Source organism: Lissotriton helveticus, chromosome 2_1, assembly GCF_964261635.1.
Source record: "Lissotriton helveticus chromosome 2_1, aLisHel1.1, whole genome shotgun sequence".
Classification (NCBI taxonomy): Eukaryota; Metazoa; Chordata; class Amphibia; order Caudata; family Salamandridae; genus Lissotriton; species Lissotriton helveticus.
In genome coordinates, this window is record NC_136059.1 from 779,709,252 (window position 1) to 779,735,976 (window position 26,725).

At 41.7% G+C, this 26,725-nt stretch overlaps 1 protein-coding gene across 1 annotated transcript in view; it reads right to left on the minus strand.

Annotated features, from left to right (window-relative positions):
* Window positions 1-26,725, minus strand: part of TMEM232 (transmembrane protein 232) — a 762,630-nt gene that overhangs the window by 555,472 nt on the left and 180,433 nt on the right. The window contains exons 4-5 of the mRNA XM_078677355.1: window positions 16,552-16,657; window positions 6,461-6,618 (exon numbers count right to left, since the gene is read on the minus strand). Of these exons, the coding sequence (XP_078533481.1) occupies window positions 6,461-6,618; window positions 16,552-16,657 (264 nt within the window). The remainder of the gene's footprint in view (window positions 1-6,460; window positions 6,619-16,551; window positions 16,658-26,725) is intronic.

The following is a 26,725-nucleotide window of genomic DNA, read 5'->3' on the forward strand; positions in this document are numbered from 1 at the left end:
TGGTTCACTGACCTTGCATAAAGCTGTTGTAGGCTTTGTAGGCCAGAGGCAGCAGCTTTCTGGAGTTTCCCTTGCAGTGCATATTCCCTAAAGTATTGGATAACAGCAGAGTAGTAGCAGCCTTGCATTCCAAGTCCCCATATCTTTCTGTTGTGTTAAGAACTGATATATTGAAGTACTTCTTCTTACCATATAAAATCACTGTCTGGACACTGTCCTTAAACCCTGTGTGGCCCTAGAGCCCCAACATTCAAGTAATGGTGGAAATTCTCAAACTCACCCCACCAACTTTAAGGAGTAAAATACACCCCTGCTACCACTGTAGCAGTAGTACACCAGGAACAGAAAAGAGCTGATATATGTTTAAGCACCACTGAGTAGGGTAATAATAAAAACCCATCATCTGTCACTATCACCAAGAAATGTCCTCGGGGTGAGCGTGTGCTCTACAAATATGCTTACTATTTGCACAGTGTATGGTAGTGAAATTTAAAATGCAAAGCCACAAAGTAGGTACTTCACAAACAGTAGAGCTAGGATGACAACACAACAGAGCTCTTCTCAGGTTTATACACACTGACTAACAATTAAGAGGCAGAAAGAATATAATGAAAATACTGCTGCAAACTGTTACATAATATGTGATGCATGTGTAGACTGGATCAAATATGCTAAGAATATCTGAGATACATTTGTGTGCACCAAAATACTATTTGCATGCAAAGAATTTGACACTGTAACTTTTATATCTTGAAATTTTACACTGCCAATTATCACATATGAACACAGAACAGTTGATTTCCCGTAACTGCATGGTCTGAAATGATGGCAATCGGGGGCAGGGTGTTAAGTTTGTATGTTTCCACGAACAACCGCAAACTGATACGTTTGTACAAATTCAGAAACAATCTCTAAGTAGGTAACTCCCCGCTACAGAAATGCATCCAAAACTTATCAAATGAAAGTTAGGAGTATGTTCCTTTTGAATGGTTAGAAAGGGGAGGGAAAAGGGTAAAATGGATAGTATATAGACAAAGGGGTTTCATTGGAGAAACAAAATAAAAAAGCAAGGGAGTCATGAAGAGTTTGATAGAGAGGGCGCACTACTGTATATCGGCTCTGGTCCTGTCCCCAAACTTACAGTTCCCAACTCTAGTTAGAGTCGAGGAAGCTCTTGGTTTACACCAGTGGGCACTCAGTGAGCTCTGCCAGCATAAACCTTAGACTTGAAGTTATCTATGGCAAAAGGTCAGTGACACCACGCTGTATTGCGTGAGGTGACCGTCGCTCATTTTCTATACCCAAGACTGATGTTTTTTCTGTACCCTTAACCACCATGCCAGTGGTCAAGGGTACAGAAAAAACACCATCGTCCCTGTGTGCAGGTAGAAAAATTCCTATGTGACATGGCCAGTATTCTTTTGTTTTCAAGAATCCCCTTGTAAATATTTCATAGGCGCATGTTCTTTATTTTTAAGTTCAACACACTAAAGTATACTGATTTACAGATTGCTGGGTCCAAAGTGAGGTGGCATGGTGTGCAAAAGAACGATGGACTGGGATGCAGCTCGGGAAATTACCAGTGGCTGAGATCAATTCAAGCACTCCATCCATCAGCTTTTTAGGTTGTACGTAAGCATACGACTGCTTGTATACTTTAGTATACTTATCTCATGGTCTTAAAGCCATCCCCCTGCTTTTGAATTGTTTGCTCCAGTGTGCTTTATAAATACTTGCTTGCAAGGGGTCTGTCCTGCCTCTTTGACCCTCCTTTTTCTTTCATTTATTTTCTTTCTTTCTTTTTTATTTTCTTTTGAGAGTTTTATACAGCGCGAACAAGACCCTTTGCGGGTATCAGAGCGCTTTACAAGGAAGTGTCATTGTTACCTAGTACATGTACATGACATGGAGTTCAATGCGTGTTAACGCTAGATTAGACATAGCAAAATGATCACAAAATAACACGAATCATGTAATTACAGTATCCGGGATAAGTAGGTAGACCGTAGGCATTCTAAAGTTCCACTTCGAAGATACCTAGGGTCGTCTATTAACAGTGATCCAGGTTCAGGTGCATTTCACCATGAGAAGCGATTTCACTTCTTTTTTGAAAGATTCAGAAGAGGGTATAAGTCTAATTTCTGGGGGTAGTGCATTCCAGATTCTCAGTGCCATCCCTGAAAAGGTTTGCTTGTATGTTTTCTTCTTGTTGAATCTTTGCAGCTTCAGTAGCAAGTTTTTGGTACTTCTTGAGGATCTGACACCACATGAGGGCGCCAGTTTCCGTGCCAGACATCGTGGTGCATTGTGATGTATGGCTTTATGTGTCATACATGCTATTTTCAAATTAATTCTGAATTCCAAAGGTAGCCAGTTGAGGGATTTTAGGTCAGGGGATATGTGGGAGCTTCATTTCGATCCAGTGATAAGCCTCACTGCGGCATTGATTGATGCTCTTAGCGGGGCTGTTGTGGCTTTGGGTAGGCCGCAGAGAGAGACACTCCCGTAGTCCACTCTTGGGATGACTAGGGCTTGTACTGCCAGCTTGAAGTCCTTTTCCGGCAGGAATGGTTTCAACTTTCTCAACGTATTTATCTGAAAGTTTGCTCCTTTTGTTGCGGCGCTGATGTGTTTTTGCATATTGAGGTTTCTGTCTAGTGTTATTCCCAGCAATTTCACTGAGTCCACGATGATAGGATGGCAGTTGAGTGCAGTGAGGTGTTTGATCCAGTCTTGCATTATGGGTACTTGGGCGAGAGGGGCGATTAGGAGGAATTCGGGTTTGAGGGCATTCAATTTTAGATGGTTTTCTGCCAACCAGGTCTGGGTTTTTCAAACAGTTGTGTTGAGCGATTTGATGTCTTCTAGAGTGTGGATCTTAAGGTATAGCTGTGTGTCATCGGCGTACATGTGGTATTGCACGTTAGACAAGTGGAGAATTTCGGTGAGAGGTTCCATGAACAGATTGAACAATGTCTGAATTAGTGAGGACCCTTGTGGGACTCCTAAAGTGACTGGGACTGGGTTGGACAGGGATTGGTTGACCTTGAATCGTTGTGATCTGTTTTGGAGGAACGAGGAGAACAATTTACCACTGATCATGATAATCCCATTCTGAGTTTCAGAAGGTCTATCAAGTTGTCGCGTATGATGGTATCAAAGGCAGAGGAAAGGTCTAGCAAGATGAGTAAGCCGGCTCCATTTTGATCTAGGATTTGTAGTGCATCATCAATTATATGGGTCATGGCTGATTCTGTGCTGTGATCTGTAGGGAAACCTGATTGGTATTTGTTGAGTAAGTTAAAGTGATCAATATGTCTTATCAGCGGGAGATGTACACATTTTTCTAATAGCTTGGCCAAGGTAGTAATGTTGGATATAGGGCGCTAGTTGTCTTTTGTGGAGACTCTCTTTAGTTGAAGGGGGGCTACCCCATTTAGTATCAAGTTCATGTAATTGAGGTAGTGGTTGGTGAGATCATGAACTTCGGATACCCCTTCAGGGGGAAGAAGTAGGTTATAACTTAAGGTTGTGATTGTGTTAATGTCAATGTTTTTCAAATTCCTCTTCCATACTTTAGGTCTCGTGGGTTGAACTGAGTTGAGTTTCACAGTTTCATTGATGAAGAAGGTGATTATATGATGGTCGAACCAATCACAAGGATGGATCATATCTAGCTGGATGGAGTCCGCTTTAGAGATTACTAAATCAAGGATTGATCCTTAACCGTGTGTAGAGCTGTTACAGACGTGTGTGAGGTCGAGGTCACAGAGAAAGTTTTTGAGACTATTGACCACTGCATCATTGGGGACATTCCAGTGGAGATTGAGGTATCCAAGAAATATTTGGGTATTTTGACATCCGGTATTAGATGAGACAATATCCATGAAATGTTCTGTAAAGGTCAGGTTATCACCAGGTGATTCATTCCTCCCACACAGCAGGGGCTAACAACTGTATCATTACGTTTTATCATGTTTATGTTTCTTCTTGGTTTCCTGCTTTTGTTTACCAAAGCTTCTCTTTTCATTTGCAGAGCATTCTTGCTCTGTAAATCAGGTTCATTTAGATACTCCGCGGAGCACTGCCGAAGTTCCAATTACGATTCTGAGACACATTCCACTGCAGCTGGGACAGGGAGGCGATAAACACCGGCACAACACACACTTATTTTACATCTACGAGGTTTGTGGAGAAAGCCATGGTTGAATATCTGCTCCATCTTCTCGCAGCCCCTTCCTCCTTCAGCCTTACTCCACACCAGTTCCGAGGAGACAGCAGAGTTATTTACACATGCCCACTAATTCCCGCTTTCTCTGAAGGCCCCTGATGCCTTGCAGACCAGACCTGACGACAAAGACAGCTAAAGGGCCCTTTGCCTATTTGCTAAAATTGAATTTCACCCAGTTACACTCATCTGGAAAGAATGTGACTTTCACAGCTGTAAATCATCAGCAGAACGAATCAACACAACCTCTGGGGTGGCATTAACGGAGCAAGGCGGAGATAGCACCTACTGCCAGTTAGTTGCTTTAAAAAACACCTATAAACATTTCAAACATTTCATGGCTATTTATAAATTTCTATCTGCTGTGCTTACGAGTTTCACTCATCCGATCAGCAAGATGAATAGCTATGTGGGTTGTCTAGGAAAGTAGGACCATATTATCAAGAAAGGGCGATACATTATCTCCGCTTTTATCGGCAGGAAACTGCCGCTAAAGCGGCAATAATGGCCTTGATAATATGCCCTTGTGAATTCCCATAGAAGCCCAGGTTAACACCAGAACCTGGGCTTCTATGGGAATTCACAAGGCCATATTATCAAGCTCATTATCGCTGCTTTAGCGACAGTTTCCTGCCGATAAAAGCAGCAATTATGTATCGCCCTTTCTTGATAATATTGCCCGTAGTTCGAAACACATTTATTCAATTCCCATTTGATTAGACAGATTATTTAATTTTTCTGGTCTTTAGTGAATATTCTTGAAATCATTCATTTTACTGGTATAATAAGTGGAATACTTCAAAGAACTATTATTATAATCAGTAAATATGCAAGCAGTAAGTAATCATTTCTTTTCTATGCACATATGTGTATGTGTACCAGCAAACTCAAGAAGAAAAGTTAGAAGCAAAGTGATGAATAGAGTATACAGTGACATCTAGTGTAGTTGAAAGCAAAAATAGGGAAGTAAATAAATGCAAATTAGAGAAAAAGTCAATTGTCTCAATACATTAAAGTCTCGTCATTTTATATGCAAGTCCTTTTCCCTTCTTAATTGTTTTGAAAGTTAAACAATATATAGCTCAACTTGTTCACTCGTGTGAGTGTCCTCTATAATTATTTTATGTTAGGTGAAAGGGTTCCTGAAAACGGGATTTAATGGTTCTGTTTCTTCAAGTCTCCGAACAGAAAATGAGAATTCATGCTCCTTCTTACATTGTCCACTGGAAGTCACTAAACTTTGAGCAAAAACCAGGACTTGTCTCATTTTTAACGTTTTACATACCTTTCAATTGCTTGCTTTGTATGTTGCATAGAGCCTTCCCTCGCAAAAAACAACTACACTAAGAAAAAAACAGTTTTGAGATGGTCTCAACTGGTAAGCAATGTCCTTAGTTAAAAAAAACATGTTTATAAGTATAATGTGTTGCCCACAAAAAGACAGGTCAGAAAACCCATCCAAGACAACATTGTTCTTGAAATGCCTTTCTGCCATGGTGATTTTTGTTTAAACAAACTATGCTAGTGTCCCGGAAAAATTAAGCAGATTGTGTTTGTGCATGTGCATGCACAGACGAAAAGAAAGGGAGATGAGTAATGTATATTTTTTATATTACCTCACCTCTGTTGTCCTTGTCGTTGTCCCACTCATAACTGCATGAGGTGAATCCCACCTCAGAGGCAGGAAAAACAGGCATTTGCAATGCACAGGTCTCACATTTGCAAGAGTTTGAGCTATTGGCATTGTAAATGACAATGCCAGTATTGACGTGTTTTGAAAACCTGCAAGCAGTGCGTAAACACGCACTTTGTACTTATAGTCCTTGCTTACGAGAAGGGCGGCTGGCAGTAAAAGAGGCACAGTTACTGCAGCTTGCCTTGCTTCTTGTAAGCAGCAAATCAGTGAGGAAAATAATTCATCAATATTTTTTTTTAATTCTCCCTGTTTCTGCTGTCCCAATGTGGGTATCTGTGAGTGACAAGCATGATCACCGTTTCTTTACGCTTTTATCAGACATATTGTTGCCAGCTAATGTAACCTGGTGAGAGGAAAATCGTCTCTGTTAATACTATCACAGCCTGATAATCTGTTTCTAACATCTTTACGTTTGAACACGGTGGCCATTTTAGGTGAGGTAAAAACATTAAGAAGGCAGAGGGATGCAGGATGTAGAAATGAAGCAGTAAATCTAACATTTGGTAAAACAGAAAAGCAAATTATTTCACACTTACCTTTGAAAGTTTTACTTCGCTTGTGTATAAATATGGTTTTTGAACTGCATCACAACAAATCCTATATAAAACTGATTCCGCAAGGAAAAACAAAACCGGACATTGATCTGACTCCAGTGGTGCCTGGTCCAAAGATGCAAGAAGGATGTCCAAAGCCTCTAGAATATTGGAATGAAAGATACAGAGACAACTATGGAACTGGGTAGATACTTGTGATTTTCACTTTGTTAGTCATACTCCATGCAATATAATTACAGAATGGCTATTTGTGTATCTAATACACAAGCAATTAGAACCGTTGTTCCTGATTTTTAAATAGACTGGTTTCTGAAGTAAGTGCTAAATCTGAAGATATGAGTAAAATGATGAATAAAAACACTTGTGCTGTGTTCGTGCTCATTGGATATCAGCATGTGCATGTCAGCTGAATCATCATGCAAAATACAGAGGGGCATATTATCAAGAAACAGCATTAAAATTATCGCCGCTTTAGCTGCAGGAATAAAGTGGCGATAATGGGCTTGATAATATGCCCTGTGAATACCCATAGAAGCCCATGTTCTGGTGTGAACATGGGCTTCTATTGGAATGCTCAAGGGCATATTATCAAACCCAGTATTTTAACGAGGTTCTTGATAATATGCCCCAAAATTTGGTATAAGTGAAACGAATTGTGCAACCCCTGCAGTGAGAGTGTATTTGTTTGCTAATATAGGTGTGTGTCCCTTCCAACAAATTCCCACTGCTAGACTGCCTGTTTCAGCGCTAAAACTAATACTAAAAATACCCAACAACCAAGAAAGGACAGCACAGTTAGGCGTGTTGTTATCCTTCTAACAAGTCCTTAATGCCCTTGCTGTATTCACATCCCAAATGAGAAGTAAGCCTTAAAAGGCATGTGGCAGAAACCCAAGGCAGACATTAGGTCTGCTGTGATTCAGTGGCAGATTTTAGTCCCAGATAGTAAACAAGTGCTGTCAAACCTAATAGGTCTGGCATTTGCAGACATCCTTCTTGATTTGTTTTGTCATGGTTTTTGCAAAACGTTATTGTTTGGGAATATGCTGGGCCCTCATCAATCTAAAAAAAAAATGCTACAGGTAATTGGGGGGGATCTGAAAAAGCCACACATTACAATAGCACTCTCTGGCACGGAAGGGAACTGCTTTGTGTTTGGATGTGTCCTTGTAAAAGGGTGACGTGCCATAAATCATAGTGAAGTCAGCCAATGGCTGAAGTAGGCTGATGCATTGCACCTTGATGAATGCTGGAGTGGCTGGAGGAAAATTGTGAATGACACCAACCACAGACTAATGAATGAAGTCTGGCTGAAAGCACCTATAGGTAAGTATGTTATAAATAGAATTTTAGTAAAATCAAAAGGTCTTGGCTAGCACAGACCTAAAAATGTCAATCAGTCTGGCATTGGCTGAAAGTGTCTTGCCTTTGAGAGAGAAAGAAAATAAGAAAGAAAGAAAGAGAGAGAGAGAGAGAGAGAGAGAGAGAGAGAGAGAGAGAGAGAGAGAGAGAGAGAGAGAGAGAGAGAAGCAAGGCAGGAAAGAAAGAAATAATTCAGAAGAGAAGAAATAAAGAAGAGAAAGAGAAAGCAAGAAAGAAAAAGGGAATAAAGGAGAGAAAGAATGTAGGCAAGAAAAGAGGTAAGAAAGAAAGAAGTCACAAATGAAGGTGAGAAAGAAAGAAGGCAAGAAACAAAGAAAAGAAAGAAGGCAAAAAAGGAAGCAAGAAACAATGAAAGAAAAGCCAAGAAAGAAAGAAGGCAGGAAGGAAAGAAAGAAGGAAGGAGAGAAGAAAAGAAAGAAGGAGAGAAAGAAAAAAGTAAAAGTGGATGACAATACAGAACAGTTTCAAATGGACACATCTGGTATGCTGTGAAATGGCGGCAGTTAGAAAAGCAAAACACTCCAAAAGGAATTTACAACAGCATTGGCAGAAATTGGGATCTGATAAAGATTGAATGTGCCCTGTGTTCCATCAGAAGTGTTATGCTATCACATCAAGCTCTACACAAAGGCAACAAAAAAGTAATTACAAAGTAAAAACAAAGCCATTGGCACTGAAGGGAACTAGCTTGTGTGAGGATGTGCTCTTTGTGAAAGAAAATGCAGTCACTCAAAGTAAATTTAACCAGTGACATAAGTAGGCTCACCAATTGCCTCATGCTGTACGGCGTAGTGGGCGGAAGCAAAATGTAAATGGCACAACAGACGAATGGAGGAAGAGAGGGGTCTGAAAGCCCCTTTATGTAACTATATTATACATAATTTTAGTAAAATCAAAAGGTCTTGGCTAATGCCAGACCTAAAAAACAGAAGATGAGGCATTATGTGGGCTACTCATGAATATATGATCCTGGGGGCATATTACCAAGCAATAGCGATAATTATCGCTATTGCTTGGTTAGAGACAAAAATGTATCGCCGACCTGCGGCGATTTTTATCGCAGATAAACCTTGGTATTACCAAGGTTTATCGCAAATGCGATAAAAATCGGCCGCAATGCATGAATATCGCTGAAAAGTCAGCGATATTCAGGCATTACCGAGCTAATGCTCTTAGCCATGTTATCCACTTCCCATTGGATAACATGGCTAAGAACTGCTCAGGGCAGGTGTTAGCTTTTGGAGATATTCGCGCTTAGCGCGAATATCTCCAAAAGTTGGTAATAGGAGATAGCGATGTTAGCGACTGTTTCCAGTCGCTAACATCTTGGCACGCCCACTTTGCATGTCATTAGTGATAAATTTCTCTGACATGCAAAGTGGGGCCCAAGATGGTCGCTATCTACTACTAGCTGTCGCTAACTGGTGTTAGCGACAGCTAGGTAATAGGGAGATAATTTTATCTCCGCTTTCTTGGCTTTTAATGCCAAATAAGCGGAGATAAACCCCATTGATAATATGCCCCCTGGTTTCTACAGTAGTAGTATGAAAGCAGTTCCTTATCCAACCACAGGGTGGCAGCCATTGCCACAAGATGAAACTGGGCAGGCAGCAGACCTAAGAATGATAAATCATACAGAACACTTTAAAACTGTAATGCAAGCCAAATCTTGAATAATCAGGTCCTGATTACAAGTCTCGCAAAATGGAATTACCATATAGAATTCTGCTCCACCTGATCGTGACTAAGGGTGGGTGAAACTCGAGGAGAAATCGGCACATGGCCGTGAGTTTCAGTACCAGGAGCTCGTTCCGAGCTGAAAGATCAGCATGAGCGGCACCACATGGCATGCCAGAGGGCATTGCTGCTCTAGTTGATGCTGCTGCTTAGATAGATTTTGCCTGCAACCGCCTGGGTTTGGAAAATCTTCCTGAGTGCCCAAAATGTAAGCTACGGGATGCCAATTCTTGCTCACGCTTGCCAACTTACCTTTGATAAGTGGTACGTGAGAAAAAACTCCATCACGCCGCGCTTAGCGGAGTTTGGCTGGAACTCTGCGTTACAAGCGTAATGCAGACTGGTCAAAACACTGCCAAATCTGCCCCCCACCCCTAATCAAAACTGATCCCGTGTTCCTGCAATGGGATTTCAACAGGTTCAGAAACATCAGACCTGATTTTACAGCTGCAGCCAAACCTTGTCCCCGACTCTACCCTTACTTTTTTAGTCTGGAAAGGGGAGCAAGATTGAATGCTTTCTGCTGCCAGAACTAAATATCCTCTTTCCTCCCATACATTCACCAAGCCCCTTGCTTCCAATTACCAACAAGTAAAGCCATTGAAGCCAGAAAATAAGTCATGTACATGTGAGTGGACAAGCCAGACGTGGGTCTCATACTCACTGTTAGACCTGGCATCTTTTGATGTGTTTCCCTTGTCTTTTTGCTTTCTGACCTCCTGATTTTGCTGGTTTAGCGTCTCGGTGCACACTCTCACTGCTGTCCAGTGTTAAAGTGTAAGTGCTCATATTGTAAATTGTATTATGGATAGGTGTTTCCATGATTGGCATATTTGATTTACTGGTAAATCCCTAATAAAGTACACTGGGAGTGCCATGGCTTTAAATCAAATCCGCTAGTGGGCCTGCAGCACTGATTGTGCCACCCACAGAAGTAGCCCTGTAAAGGTATCTCAGACCTGCCACCGCAGTGTCTGCGCACAGTTTTTACTTCCATGTTAACTCGGCAAGTGAACCTACTTTCCAAGCAATAACCTTACCTTTTATGATGTGTAAGTCACCCCTAAGGCAGGCCCAAGGTACTCCTATGGGAAGGGTGCAGTGTATGTGAAAGGTAGGACATGTACTGGTGTGTGTAACATGTCCTGATAGTGAAATACAGTGTAATTAGTTGTTCACTATTGAAAGGCTATCTGCCCCATAGGATAGACAGGGGAATACTTTATAACATCTTATGGGTATATATTCCCATTGAGACAGGATAAGGGAATGTAGAAATGCATCTTTTAGTAAAGATGATTTTTATGTTCTGTATTTGAAAATACCACTTTTAGAAAGTAGTTATCTTCTTGCTTAGCCATCCTGTGTGCCTCAGCTGAGTGACAACGGGTGAGCTGAATAGACCTAAGCTGCATTTAGAGTAGTGGGAGGAGATTTCCTTGCACATGAATGGGTCTGGTCTGCCTTGGACAATGCTGTCTTCACTTCCTGCTGGGAAGCTGGGCCTAACTGGTTTGGACTGAGCATAGACACTCTCTGCCCAAGTGAAAAAAGAGATACTGAGTATAAATATTGGGTCCCAGACCTCAGGATTTGCTTGGATCAAGGAACCTGCCAAGAAGAAGAGCTAGAGGAACTGCCAGGAGGAGTACTGCCCCTTTGCTGTGTTGTTGCTTTGCTGGGTTGGCCAGCAGTTGCTGCTTCTGCCTTGGACAGTGAAAGGACTGGACTGAACTTTATTCACTTGTTTGCTAAGTGTCTCCAAGGGCTTGAAAGAGGGCTTGCCTCCTGTTCATAAAGTCTCAGGGACAGCAAAGACTTGACTTACCTCTGGGTACCGCCTCTGGGACTGTGTGTCTCAGTTGCCACAGATGGAAAACCAGACCCCAAGGCCGTCACCAAGACCGCCAGGGGTTCCATGACTGGAAGTCATCACAGAGGGCACCGCCGCCCTTCACACCGCAATCCTGGTCATACCGACCATGACCACCGCCGCCTCGACCAAGCCGCTTCTTGCACCACGACCTGTGGGCACCGCACTCCGCACCAACTGGCTTCACTGTGCCACCCTGGTCTCACTGGCGATGCAATGGCCAGTTAAATTGCTTCTGTGGTCTGCACTGTGGTCTGGGGGCACAGTTCATAAGTCACACGCAGCACCGTCCCGCCCCACACCGCATCCGCAGCCCACTGACACCAGCCCCATCGGCCGCCAATCTGCAATGGCTTCTGAAGGTTGCATTGTGATCGTCAGCACCAGAGAGGGCACCGCTGCACTTCAAACCGCAACCCTGGTCTCACCCACAATGATAATCGGCGCCACCACCGAGCCGCTGCTTGCACTGCTGCCAGTGGGCACCACACTATGCACCACTCTGCTTCACACCACAGCCTTGATGACTGCCACTGTCAGAACACACCACCGTGGTCAACCGGAACAAAAAGGTACTGTTTACAAGCCTTCTGACATCGACACCAGTCTGCACCAACGCAATTGACCGACCCTGGCGGATTTGGTTGTTTTCAGCACTGCGGTAGCACCGGACGGAGCTACCGCCTTCAAAGACCTGCATTTTTAAGGTTATTTTTGCAGAGTACAGATTCCAATCCTTGTATGTTGGAAATGTATCGTTGTGGTCCTGTTTTGCACAGATAAATATTGGGTATGTTTTTTTAACCCTTTAAACGCGGCCAACATTTTCCCACAGTGCGGAAAAATTTCACGTGTGTGCAAATCGTACGGCCCCTGGCCGTCCGACTCATAATCCGCCCGTGCATCCAAAGGGTTAAACTTGTGTGTGTCCTTTTGTAGTGTTTTCACTGTATTACTGTGTGTCAGGTGCAAATGTTTTACACATTACCTCTAAGGTAAGCCTGACAGCTCGTGCCAAGCTACCAAGGGGTGAGTAGTGGTAATTCTAGAAGGCTTGCCTCCTTATCCTGACTAGAATGAAAAGTCCCTATTTGGACAAAGGAGCAAACCATTGCCAAGTAGAGACCACCATTTCTAACACTCACCATTCCACCGGACTCCAGCTATTCTGACTTATGAGGTGTTATACCCCAGAACTGGTACTAGGGTGTGTGTTTCCGGTCTAGGGAGGACCTGGCCTGGCAGTTCAAGCTGGATTGTTCCCATGTGGAGCAGGGACAAGAGTGAACTGCATATGGCTGGGTCTAAACTGGAATGGTGTGGTGAGCAATAAAATGATGGATTTGGGCACAGATCTCTGTAATACGGGTGTATGTTTGACATTGTTCAGCATTCTGTTCATCAATTGTTCTTTTTGCATTTGTCACCCTAAGTGCAAAGGGTATGCCCAGACGTGGGCCCCGTGCGTACCATTCCACTGGAGTCAAGTTATCCTGGTTGATATGGGGTGATACCCCGAAACCGGTCCTAGGATGCTCGTTTCCGGTCTACAGAGGACCTTGCCTGGCAGTTCTGGCTGGATTGTTCCCGTGGGGAGCAGGCCCAAGCTGATTTGTGTAAGGCAGTGTCCAACTGGAATGGCTTGGGGAGCAAAAACATGATGACTTTAGTCCCAGATCTCTGGACTGGGGATGAATGTTTGACATTGTTCAGCATTCCGTCCATCTATTGTTATTTAGGCTTGTAAGACATGGGTGTCATTAGTTGGCAGAGGTAGTTACCTTTGTCCAAATAGGGACCCTTGCTTCTAGTCAGGGTAAGGGGGATACACACTTTAGATAACCCCTGCTCACCCCCTTGGTAGCTTGGCACGAGCAGACAGGCTTATCCCAAAGGCAGTGTGTGAAGTATTTGTACCAGCACTCACAGTAACAAAGTGAAAACACCACAAATGGACACCACACCAGTTTAGAAAAATAAAATATCTTTATCTAAACTAAACAAGACCAAATCGACAAAAGTCCAACATACAGACACTCAGGAGAATGTCTTTAAAAAGGGTTGTTGCAAAAATAACCTTGTAGATGGAAAATGCAACACTTTTCTCTCAGAGTACCTTAGATGCGTAACGCAGAACAAAAGAGTAGCAGAGAAGGCGATGCGGCAATTCTTCCTGCTCAGGTTGCAATGCCACAAGATGGTGCCTCGATGCGTTGCGACGATCCAGTGCGATTTGATAAAATGTAGTGTTTGGAGCGATGCGTCAACGTGGATGCGTTGTTTGCACGCTCGACGGCCGTGCAGCAAAATCGGTGGTTTCTTGAGCCGCGAAAGGCCCTGCGACACGCTTCTCCAGTGATGCAATGGCGAACAGAGGCAGCGATGACATGCTTTCTTAGCGATGCTTCAGACCAGCGACACGCTTCTCCGGTGATGTAACGGCGAGCAGCGGTGACACGCTTCCTTGGCGATGCGATGGCGGCGTCATGCTTCTCCCTCGTTGTGTCGTGCTTCCAGCTGCAAGGGCCTCACACACAGTTACAGGCACCTCTGGGCAGGTCAGCACTTCCAGCAAAGAAGTCAGGGAAGCTGGGGGTGAAGTCCTTTTGTGCCTGAGACTTTTCTTCAGATGGACACAGCACACAGCAAATTCCTTCTTCAAGCAGGAGACACAGCACGCAGCAAAGTCCCTTGATCCTCTTCTCAGCAGAAACAGCAAACTGCAGGCCAGCCCCAGACACACAGCAAGGGCAGTACTTCTTTTCAGTCTCTTCGGCTGTCCTCTTTGGCAACAGGTTCCTCTTGATCACGAAGTAGTCTTGGAAACTTGTATGTCCCTGTTTTTCCACAACAGGAGGCCAGCTCTTCTCAGGCCCTTGGAGACTTTCTTTTCAGGACACAGCTCACAGCAAAGTCCTTGTCAAGCAGGGGGAAACAGCACACAGCAAAGTCCCTTGTCCTTCCTTTGGCAGAAATAGCAACTGCAGGCCAACTCCAGACACACAGCAAGTGCAGTACTTCTCCTCCAGCTCTTCAGCTTTTCTCGTCAGCAACGGTTCCTCATTGGTTCCAAAGTAGTCTAAAGTTCAGGGCTTTCAGCTCTCATTTTTATACCCCCAAAGTCTTTGTTCTCTATGTGTGAGGGGTCCTGGACTCCTGGACCCAGTCCAAACCAGTTCTGGGTGCACCCTGCCAGTGCACAACTTCTTCCTATGTCAGTGTTGGCCAGGGTCATCAGATGCACCACAGGTGGTGGATCCAGCATTGTGGAAGGCAGGCATAGCCCTATTCAGGCCCAGGTGCTTCCCCACGCACCACTCCACATGCAGATAGGTCTATTCAGCCTGTTGCTGACTCACCCAAACTCCTGGAGCCTCCCCAGCCCCTGTCACTCTCAAACCAGACAGTCAATCCACAAACAGGCATAGGAACACAGAAAGGTTGAACAAGAAAATAGCCACTTTTTAAAAGTGCTATTTTCAAACACAGTATTTAATAAAACCCATCATTCCTAAGATATGTATTATTAAATTCTGAGTTCAGGCATACCAGACTCCAAGTTTCTATCTCGCTCCTATGGGAAGATATGCAGGTAAACATGTTACACAGCATTCCCCATTCTGTCCTATGGGCAAGATAGCTTTTTAATAGTGAAAAACGAAATTGGAAGTAGTTCACTATCAGGACATGTTGCACACACTAGTACATGTCCTACCTTTTGCATACACTGCACCCTGTCCAGGGGGTACCTTGGGCCTACCATAGGGGTGTACTAGGTGTAAGAAAAGGGAAGGGTAAGGCCTGGCAAGTGGGTACACTGGCCAGGTCAACATGGCAGTTAGCAAACTGCGCGCAGGCACTGTGGTGGCAGGCCCGAGACATTTCTTTGGGGCTACTCGTGTGGTTGGCACAATCAGTGCTGCAGGCCCACTAGTAGCATTTGAATTACCAGCCCTGGTTTTCTGGACGAAACACAGACACCACCGTGGGAGATCACTGAATGGAAAAACCATGCCTCGGGCAAACATCAGAGGTCTTGCAGTTAGACTCATGGATGATGGTGTAGTGTTAAGTGAATGCATGGCGGGGATGCCTGAATACTGCTTTCCACATGTAGAGTCACCACATCCCTCCAGGTCATTTCGGACTCTATTTCCCACCCTGGGCTTTATGTAATGTCCTGATGCATTCTGGGTGTAGCAGTCTTGTTATGCTTCAGTTGCAGTAATTGTAGTAACACACCTGAGATTAAATAATTTCTAAGTGAAAAGTTCAGGCCTGGAATTAGTATCTGTAAGGACCTGACTGGGTGGCCATCCTAGGTACATGGCGCCCAAACACGTCTTGGAAATGAGACAGTGTTAGGCACACTGTGAAGTAATCGAGGTGAGTATTTAGTTCAATTTATTTTTTCCAGTAATCAGTGCTGTTACATAGCGGTGCAATTCAATGGTTATGTTCTGATTTACAACTACATTCCGAACAGTGATTTTTCGTGCAGCAACCCAGCAAACACTGAAGCCAAAGAAAAAGAGTAAAGGAGCCATCTTTAAAATATTTATTAGGAGGCTAAAGAGTAAATCATTTCAAATTAGCATCAATGGAGCTGTTTATATGGTCGCTCCTCAATCTGTTAAAGACTTTTATGTACATGATGTCCATGCACGTGCATTCTCAGGTGAAATCGTAAATATTACAGGAGGACTGTTGACTTGCTTTAATATCATCACAATAAATTCACATGAAATTACTAATGAAATGATCATATCTACTGTAGAGACAGAGGGTTCGATTCACAAAGATTTTGCTGTGGATCACTAATAGCTTATTACCAGTTTCCAAGAGTAACCCACAAGTGCGCAAGAGTAAGTGCCTGATTAAGAATTGTCGGACGGGTACTATGTCACAAACATGACAGATACAACAGCTGCCTTCCTACAATTGTTTTTGGATATAATGTACTTGTACTAAGGTGGACAGGACATCCGCCAAGCTCTAACTTAGGTTCAAGTAGCATGCACTTATACACCAATCTTTGTGAATTGGGCAGAGATTAAGGAAATTAAAAGACAGACAGTACCTTCTTGGGTTTTTCCTTTGCACTGAGCCAACAAAATGAGCTCTGTCCATGCCTTGGGAAGATCCACAAATTCCCCAGTTCCCATAGAGCTGTAGCCTGCTCTTCTCTAAAAAAAAGAGAAACAATTGATTGAATAATTAATTGACAGGTGTATAGGATCAGATAGTTTACTTTTCCTGTGCAGAATATTGTTTTGGGAAAAGTTAATTCATTTATGGGTTACTACCAGACAAAGAAGCACAGTGTCACCAACAAAGGTTAAAGACTAGATTTAGATTTATGCCATAATGGAAACCCCTCTAATTTCTGCAGGAAGTGCTAAATCTAGAAGGTAATTAACCAACTTGGTTTCCGCCACCACGGGGTAGAGTTGTCCAAACAATGTGCCTGCTTTAAAATACATAAGGGCACATCCATAGACCCTTACCAAAATCTTTGTTCAGAACTGCATTGTGACAAAAGTGAACCCAAATTTGGCCGCATATCCCATTGTAACATTTGCGTCTGTATTTATTATGTAGAACATATACTAGACCAATCAAATTTAAAGGTGTAGGGGAGTGGGAAAAAAGGAGTGGGAGGAGAAAATGAAAATGACAAATTGGGGGTAATGAAACAGAGAAAATAACAAATTGATTGTGAGTTCATTAGGTATAAGGAGATATACTGTTCAATAAGACTTTTAGGCTTGGTTTAACAGTGCAGCTGTCACCAGACATTACGTAATCAACCTAAAAAGTCTTTAAGAAGCACTGCTAGGACAGAGCTTTGGTTGCCAGGAGTACATGTTTTGATTGGGCTGAAGTTGTGTGCTTCCAGAAAAAAAGTGCTAGCTCTCCACTCAGGTGTGCTCATTTTGTTTATTAATCCAGCTGCCTGAGCCAGCAAGAGTAAGGCTGCCTGAGTCTGAACTTTCAGGGTCACACACATGACACTGTAATGCTATTAAAAGTGCCTAAGATATGTAGAAAAGTACAGTGTTTTTTTTGTCTGGCGGCAGCACAGTTGAGAGGAGGACATTTATTACCACTAGACTTCATAGTGCAGTTTTGTGCTTGAGAACCCAGGGCTACACTAATCTACATGGGTTTTTAGGTCTAGCTTGACAATGCAACTGTCATTGACCTTATGTGATCAGTAAATTAGAGCTTTCAGAGTCCCACTAAGATAGGGGTATTTAGGCTTCCCCCAAATAATGGTTCCCCTGAGTACAAGATTTGATTGAGCTGACTTAGTGTGCTTCTACTACAATGACTGCTCGGACTGCACTTTTTGGCTTGTGGTAAAGTTTATACTTGTTATGGCAGGCCTGAGCTAGTTATGGTGGTAAGCAAACAATCACGTCTATAAGTCTGATCTGTTTATAATGAAATGCTGAGATAAGAACTACGACTGACTTATTTATTGTGAAACACATATGTTAAAGTCATTAAGCATTTATATTTTGATTATTATTACTCTATATTAAATCCTACATATAGGTGTTTTGTTACATGGAATGTTGCATGCAATGATTTTTATGTTAGTCACCTAGTGTGTCAAACCATGGATATAAAAAAGGTTTGCTATGTCAGAATCCTTGTTGGGTCGTCTTATGGGAGATAGTATTTTGCCTAGCCAACTATAATTTTGCAAACCTTTCTAATCGTGTGACTGTGTCTGATGGTTGCCCTGTGGAAAAGCTTACACTCAAAACTGTAGGCACCAGTTGGTAGTAGTAGCATGCTATATATGACCATTTGGTACACTGGAAACCTCATGTTTGAAGTTATGGTTCTGGTTTGATTATTTATTAACACAAGTAGATCTGATCAATTCTGAACGACTGAATATATTCTAAAGACACCTGAGGAGTTTGTAAGAACTTACAAAACATCCTCCAAGGCAAGGCACATTACCAATAGCATAGTGTCCAATTGTTCAATTTAAAATAAAAATGTCAATACACCCAATCTCACTTGAAAGAAAGATTGTTATGTCCACACAAAGTTTGTGAAAAAATGTGAGAAAAAGAAGAAAGTACCGCATGGTAGTAACACCAGGGGATGCTTGCTGGTTGGTACTCACCAGCTCACACACTTATCATCATCCTCTGTAACTTTCTTGCCCAAAAAGAAAAGAGTGTACTGCTTCATAGAATTCTCAAAGGTGAGAAAAGGGAAAGAAACAGTGAAAAAACGTGTGTAAATGCACTGTCAGTGCTTGTGTCACTAAAGTGCCCACTGGTCCCCGTGAGAAAAGAAATGCAATTCTCAATTTTAAAACGAGGTATCACTCACTTGCTAAATGTAATTGTATTTGGCGCCGTGAGCGTCCTCACTTAAAAAATGGTTTCATTTAAGCCATTTTCACAAGCCGACATGTTTTGTTGCCGCCTATTTATGCAACTTCATCAGGGCGGCCAGGGTAACCTGTTTTCGCCTCATTTGTGTCTCCCACCGGACCGTGTGGTTGCTGTCATCCCTCATACCTGCAACCCACTCTTCAGGGGATCACGCGACAACCGGTCACGTGTCCCGGTGATAACTGCGATCGTCAGTATCACCACTACCACGTATAGATGACCGCTTCATGCTTCGTGCTCCGCCCTGAAGCGGGACTTGTGTTTGTAGACTGTTGAGTGGGGGGCGACATGACCGTATACCCCCTTAGGCTCCTTTTGTGTTTATTGATTATTTATTAAACATTATGACAGAGGCAGTTGGTCTGGCTAATTAGTTGTGAAAAAATATATTACAGCCAGTATGGCTTTAACAGCTGGTTGTTATCATACTGTGTTACAGGACATAGACAGGTATTTTGTTTCATGTAATCTCACAGATTACTGTGGTAGGCAATGATTTTGACATTAACCATCCCCTCTAACAAACCCTGGAGATTTTCATTGTGACTATTCTTGTTAGGCCCTGTTGGGAGGGGTTTTACATAGTTTTGCAAGCTGCTTTTTTTCTATATATTTGTAATTGTATAATTCTGTGGATGATGGTTGCTAATTTATGTGCACTTGAATAGGCTGGAGCTAAGCAAAGTATAAAGCCAATATTAAAGGTGAAAGGCCTCTTAGGAAAAGTAATGCCAGATTTAATAGATTTGATCTGCTGATTATGAAAGTTTATGACAAAGTCAGTAGGCCTGACCTACTTATTGTTAAAATCATGTGTTAAAGACAATCAGCTTTTAAGGATGCATCATTATTACACTGTGCTATTCCCTATGGGCAGGTATTTCGTTAGATCTAATTTCACACATCACTGTATCACGCAAGGGTTTTTGTGTTGGTGAGCCAACCAAACAAACTGTGGGGATAGAAGATATGCACTACAATAATCCTCTCTTATAAGATAGAGTATTTTGCTTTGCCAAGTGTAATTTTGTATACATTTTTACTTTTATGACTCATGCCAGGTAGTTGCCTTATGGAGAGCGTACGCTCAGTACAACTGCTTGAATTGTTTTTTGTGACAATCCAATGATAACTGTTTTATGCTTGATTGTTCATTATGAAAATGTACTAGAAAGGCAGTAGTCAGTTGGCCTGACATATTGATTGTAGAAAGCATATGTTAAAGTAAATATATATTTAATGTTGAATTGTTATTACCCAGTATTTAAACCTAAAGGTAGTTTTTTTGTTACACGGAATAGCATAGATTAGCAGCAGGGTCAGCTCTAAGGGGGGTGCGATCTGTGTCATTGCACTGGGCGCTGACTTTGGAGGGGGGAAGGGGGTGCCATGTTTTCAAATACAACATGATTTTAAAAGCACCGGCTGCCGCATTCCTTGCCTCCAACAATTTTCAGGTAACCATAAAAATGTCAAGTACCTCTGGTGATTGATGGACCTGCTACAGAGAGATCGGAGTTTTGTCGAGTGGAAGTTTTGACTCACGAAGGAGCGCCGGAGGTTAAAATGCCTGCTGCAAAGCACATGTACTATTCAGATTACAAAGTGCATACAATGTAAATATGTCTGTGCGTTACTGCTTCTGTCAGAGAGACCCTGTTGTTACTTGCATTTTATAAGTGTAAATCCTAATGTAGAATAGTGAGCTATTAACTATCATCAAAGAGCTGCATGTAAACCACAAGGTATAGATTAGAGCTTTATGATTTTTCCCCCTGTCTTTCATATCATAGTGTTGCAAAAAAGTTTCACTTGGGTAGAAATCAGTTCTTATCAGTAAAGCCAACCCCCATCCATGGTGTTACATTCTAAATTCTGAGTTTGTGCTTCTCCAGACCAAGCACTCTTATACTATACTGTCTACCAGTATAGATGACTTGTGACTCCTACACCATGCAGTCATCTGTCTTATGTAACATTATCAATACACTGATTTACACACGTATGATTCATTGTCTCTGTGTAATGTGTATGTGATGTAAAGTGCTCTGACACATTACACTGGTATGAGTGGCGCTATAAAACAAAAGAAATGTATGAGAGAGAAAGTGGTAATGGAGACTTGAGGGACACTGTTGAAGGGTGATAGTGAGGGAATCCATGGAGAAGGAGGTCATTGGGGGGCACCAACAGACATTGTCGCACCGGGCGCCACCAGCGCTTAGGCCAGCCCTGCTTGATTGCCAAGGGTTTAAGTGTTGATTACCCGCGCAGACAAAAGATAAGTATAGATTTGAACTGCGAGAATCCTTGTTAAGCCTGCTAGAAGAGACACTATTTTGCTTTGCTAATTATAATTGTAATTCTACATACATTTGCAATTGCATGACTGTATGTTTGATGGTTGCTTTGTGAGGAAGATTACACTAACTTCAGTAGGCCTGAGTTAGGTTTGGTGACAAACTAATGATAACAGCTATAGGCTTGATTGGTGTGGTGGGATGCCATGGGTCCTGCCTATTTAGTATGAAAATACATTGCAAAGGCAGTAGGTGCGGCTTATTTATTGGGAAAATCATATGGTAAAGCCAATCGGCCTTTAACTGTGGATTATTTTCACATTTACCAGTCAGAGAAGGGTATTTGGTTACATGCAATTTGCCAGATTATGCTAGTACAGAAGGATTTGGCCGTCGGTGACACTCTCTGGCAAACCCTGAGAGTTGAATTTCACTGTAATAATTCTAGGTAGTCCCTATCGAAAGTGCTTGTATATTGTTGTGCAAACTGCAATTTTGAACATATTTGCAATTTTATAAATAAATGCCTGATGGTTGCCGGTCTATGTGCACTTCGATAGGCCTCATTTTATATAGTGTCAAGGCATTGGTAAAGTCTAGAGGCCTTATTGGTTCAATGGGAAAAGTATGTCAGATTCCTTACATGTGATATGTTTATAATGAAAAGTGATGACAAAGCAAGTAGGCCTTACTTACTTATTGTGAAGAACATGTGTTAAAAGCAATGGGCTTTTTATGGGGGGATTGTGATACACTATGCTAAAGCCTGTAGTCAGGTATTTTGTTACTCGGAATCTCGCAGATTACTGTAGTAGGCAAGAGTGTGGGTGTTGGTGACCATCTTGAACAAACCATGGTACTCAACGATTTGCACTTCGGTAATCTTATTAGGCTCCATTAGCAGGAATTTTATATTGTTTTTACAACAGCATTTTGTGCATATTTGTAGTTTTGTTACGATATGCCTGATGGTTGCCTTGTGGACAGGTTTATGAACCAACACAGTACGTTCCATTTGGATATGATCACACACCAATGATATAGGTTATAGTCCTAATTGTTTATAATGAAACGTGTTGATAAAGGCAATAGGCCTAACATATTGACTGTAAAAAGCCTTTGTTAAAGTCAATAGGCATTTAAGGGTAGATTGTTATCACTATTTATTAAAACTTACAGGCATGTATTTTGCTACGTGGAATCACACAGATGTTTATATTAGGCAAGGGTGTTAGTGTTGTTTCCCCCTCTAACAAATCGTGGGTATAGAGTATACTGTCATGATCCCTGTTACCCCTCTTCGGAGAGATTGTATTTTGCTTTGCCAAGTTTAATTTTGTATACTAGGTGATTTTATCACTGTATGCCAGATGGTTACCTTGTGGAAAAGCTTATCCTCAGTACAGAAGGCCTCAGTTGGCTAAGGTAACTTATAAGCCAATGATAACAGCTACAGACCTGATTGGTTCACTAGGAAAACATATTTCTTTTGCAATCGGTCTGATCTGTTTGCTATGAAAAGTTATGATAAATGCATTTGGTCTGACATATTGATTGTGAAAAGTATATGTTAAAAACAATAAGCATTTAAGGGTTCTTTTTCTGTATTAAAGCCTAAAGATACCTATTTTGTTACATGAAAAATCACTGATTACCTTTGTAGGTAAAGATTTTAGTGATGATTACTGCCTTTGACAAACCCTAGGGAAAAGATGTGCACTGTAAATAGTGCATGTAGGACGACTTATTAAGTGCCTAACCCCATTAATATATTGACAAGTAACATTCCGGCATAACCACTGTTAAGCGGAACAACGAGAACCAGCAAACCAGAAAATACTAAGTATACATTGATAAAAAATTATATATAAAAACCATGTGTATATTTCAAGACACAAGTTACAATATAATCAAAATACATAAAATACATAAAAAAAGATTTCATAAAGTTGAGGTAAAGACGAAGAAGTCATCTTTACCTCAACTTTATGAAATCTTTTTTATGTATTTTATGTATTTTGATTATATTGTAATTTGTGTCTTAATATATACACATGGTTTTTTATATATAATTTTTATCAATGTATACTTGAAATTTATTGAAAATGTGTTTGTTTTTATACCATACATTCACTTTAGTCCAGTATTTTCTGGTTTGCTGGTTCTCGTTGTTCCGTTTAACAGTGGTTTTGCCTGGAATGTTACTTGTCAATATATTGTCTTTACCCTGATCCAGGAAACAAATTGTACCTCAGGGGGTCCTTGTTACTTACAATTGTTTTCCTAAACCCATTAATGACATAAAAGGCACTTTCATTCATAAGCCAAATCTATTGTATTTTGAACATGTTTGCATTTAGGAGGTGGCATGTTCCATAATTCTGTCCGTTGGTTTGCTCCTAGCCTTTTTCTTCTCTATTAAGTTACAGAAAGCTTAGTGACTTTGTTACAGAGTAGATTTCATTCCTATTTGGTCTTCTGTGTGAACAGCTAAGTCAAGTTCCTGGGGGTTAAATTATGTGTAGCATTCCAGATGATGGACCAGGAGTTTAATATGCCTTGTTGTTTGATGGTCAGGTATTTTAGTTTGGAACAATAGAAGGATATCTGTTCATGTGTTTTCGACCCAAAATCATTCTTGTGGCTCTATTTTGGACCAGGCATTGAAAAAAACTGACGAGCAGCAGACTAGTTTGGATAGTACTAGAGATAGAATGAGGAGGATCCTGTGTGTCACGCCCAGCATGAAGTAGATTTGAATATGCTGTAGAGGAGATGATGTGCGTTTTTAGATTTTGCATGGGTTTGTGGAGGTAAATGAGTGATCTAAGTCAAAGATAACTCCTAGATTTTGCACTGTTTTGAAAGGAGCATGTAGGTGTTCATGTTCTGAAGGCCAATTAAAATGATTTTCATACCAAACATTAAAGTTTCGTTTTTTTAATGTTAAAACAGAAAGGTTTGTACGTCCAGGTTTTGGTAGCTAGAAAAACTTGGGCAAGTGGCTGAGATGTCAGGACTGTCTTGTTGGAGGTTTATTCAGATTTGGGTGTCATCAGCATAAATTTGAAAGTTTTTACCAAATCAGGAAATTGCATCAGCTGAGGACCAAACATATGTATGAAAAAAGTGTAGGGGAGAGGGACAAGCCTTGCTGAACCCCGTAACTGATCCTGGTGTGCTTAGATGTGTGATGCCTGAGTTTGACTCATTGTTTCCAGTTGAAAATAAAGATCGTATCCCAGCATGGGCTTTTCCATGAATTCAGAAATTACTGCCAAGACAAGAAGGAAGTGATTAGCGATCAATTGTGTCAACGGCTGCAAATAAGTCTAAAATATTAGTGTTGCATTGTGGCTGCTGTTTTATATGCTGAATAGCTGCTCCCTGATGTTTAGGGTTGCAGTTTCTCTAAAACAGTGTGGTCTGAATTCTGATTGGTAATCTCAAAATAGATTATTTGTTTTTAGGAAATTCAGCGTGAAGGGGGCTAAATAATCAGTGATTTTGGCCAGTAATGGAAGTGAAGAGATGAGCATATAGTAAGCAGGCGCTGTATTGTCGGAGCCACGTTTATCATTTGGGAAAGGCCCTAGACTCGGATGAAGATTAATGATTTAGTTAGATGCAGAAGCAATGGTTCAAATGTTGAGCCTGAGGGGCAGAGCTTGCTATTGACTGCTATAACATTAGTTGGTGAAAGGAAATCATGGTGACTGGTATGTTTGAGGGTTTGGTAGTCTATATTGTTTATAAGGTGCACATTTGAGGTAGAAACTTGGGATCTGTTTATGATATTCTTTCTGATGGTCGGTATTTTATGTGTGATGTTAAAGATAGTGGTATCACAGAGCTCCTGGTATGGAGTAAACTAACAAAGTGTACCTTTCGGTGCTGCATGTCCTTTGTAAACTTTCTTTGTAACCAACTTTCTTAGAGGAGTAGATTTCCTGTTTGTAAATTTACTAGTGGACTTTGCAGAGTTGTTTATTGTGACTTGGATTTGGATCATCCTTTTTGTTTTAACAGCTGCAGTTTGTATGTGATCTATTGGTTGTGCAGGCAATTGCTTTGAAAACATTGTCTGTTTTCCTTGGAAAAAGCATGTATAAAGTGTGTTTGATTTTGGGCAGAAATAGTAGTAGTTTCATGATCATGTTTTCAGAGATATCAAGGTTAGTGTTGATGTGAGAAGTAGTGTAGATTAAAATTTCCCATATTTAGTTTTTTCAAGTTTTTGGCTTGAATATATTTGAATGGATTGTTTTAAGTAGCATGTTGACTGCAAATTATTTTTTTATTAATATATGAAGTATTTACTTTCCCTACTGTTGCACTCACTGGAGTGGGAATAGTAATTTTTACCCCTACGCTATCCTATGCTTTCTCTACTGTTGCACTCTCTGGAGTGGGAATAGTATTTTTTTTCCCTACGCTATCCAACGCTTTCCCTACTGTTGCACTCTCTGGAGTTGGAATAGTAATTTTTACCCCTACGCTATCCAACGCTTTCCCTACTATTGCACTCACTGGAGTGGGAATAGTAATTTTTACCCTCCCACTATCCAACGCCTTCCCTACTGTTGCTTCTCTGGAGAGGGAATAGTAATTTTGACCCCTACGCTATCCAATGCTTTCCCTACTGTTGCCCTCTCTGGAGTGGGAATAGTAATTTTTACCCCTATGCTATCCAACGCTTTTCCTACTGTTGCACTCTCTGGAGTGGGAATAGTACATTTTACCCCTACGCTATCCAACATTTTCCCTACTGTTGCACTCTCTGGAGTGGGAATAGTAATTTTGAACCCTACGCTATCCAACGTTTTCCCTACTGTTGCACTCTCTGGAGTGGGAATAGTAATTTGTATCCTCCCGCTATCCAATGCTTTCCCTACTGTTGCACTCTCTGGAGTGGGAATAGTAATTTTTACCCCTACGCTAGCCAACGCTTTACCTACTGTTGCACGCTCTGGAGTGGGAATAGTTATTTTGACCCCTACGCTATCCAACGCTTTACCTACTGTTGCACTCTCCGGCGTGGAATAGTCATTTTTACCCCTACACTATCCAACGCTTTCCCTACAGTTGCACTCACTGGAGTGTGAATAGTAATTTTTACCCCTACGCTATCCAACGCTTTCACAACTGTTGCACTCTCTGGAGTGGGAATAGTAATTTTTACCCCTACGCTATCCAACGCTTTCCCTACTGTTGCACTCTCTGGAGTGGGAATATTAATTTTTACCCCTACGCTATCCAATGCTTTCCCTACTGTTGCACTCACTGGAGTGGGAATAGTAACTTTTTACCCTCCTGCTATCCAACGCTTTCCCTACTGTTGCACTCTAAGGAGTGAGAATAGTATTTTTTACCCCTACGCTATCCAACGCTTTCCCTACTGTTGCACTCTTTGGAGTGGGAATAGTAATTTTTACCCCTACGCTATCCAATGCTTTCCCTACTGTTGCACTCTTTGGAGTGGGAATAGTAATTTTTACCCTCCCGCTATCCAACGCTTTCCCTACTGTTG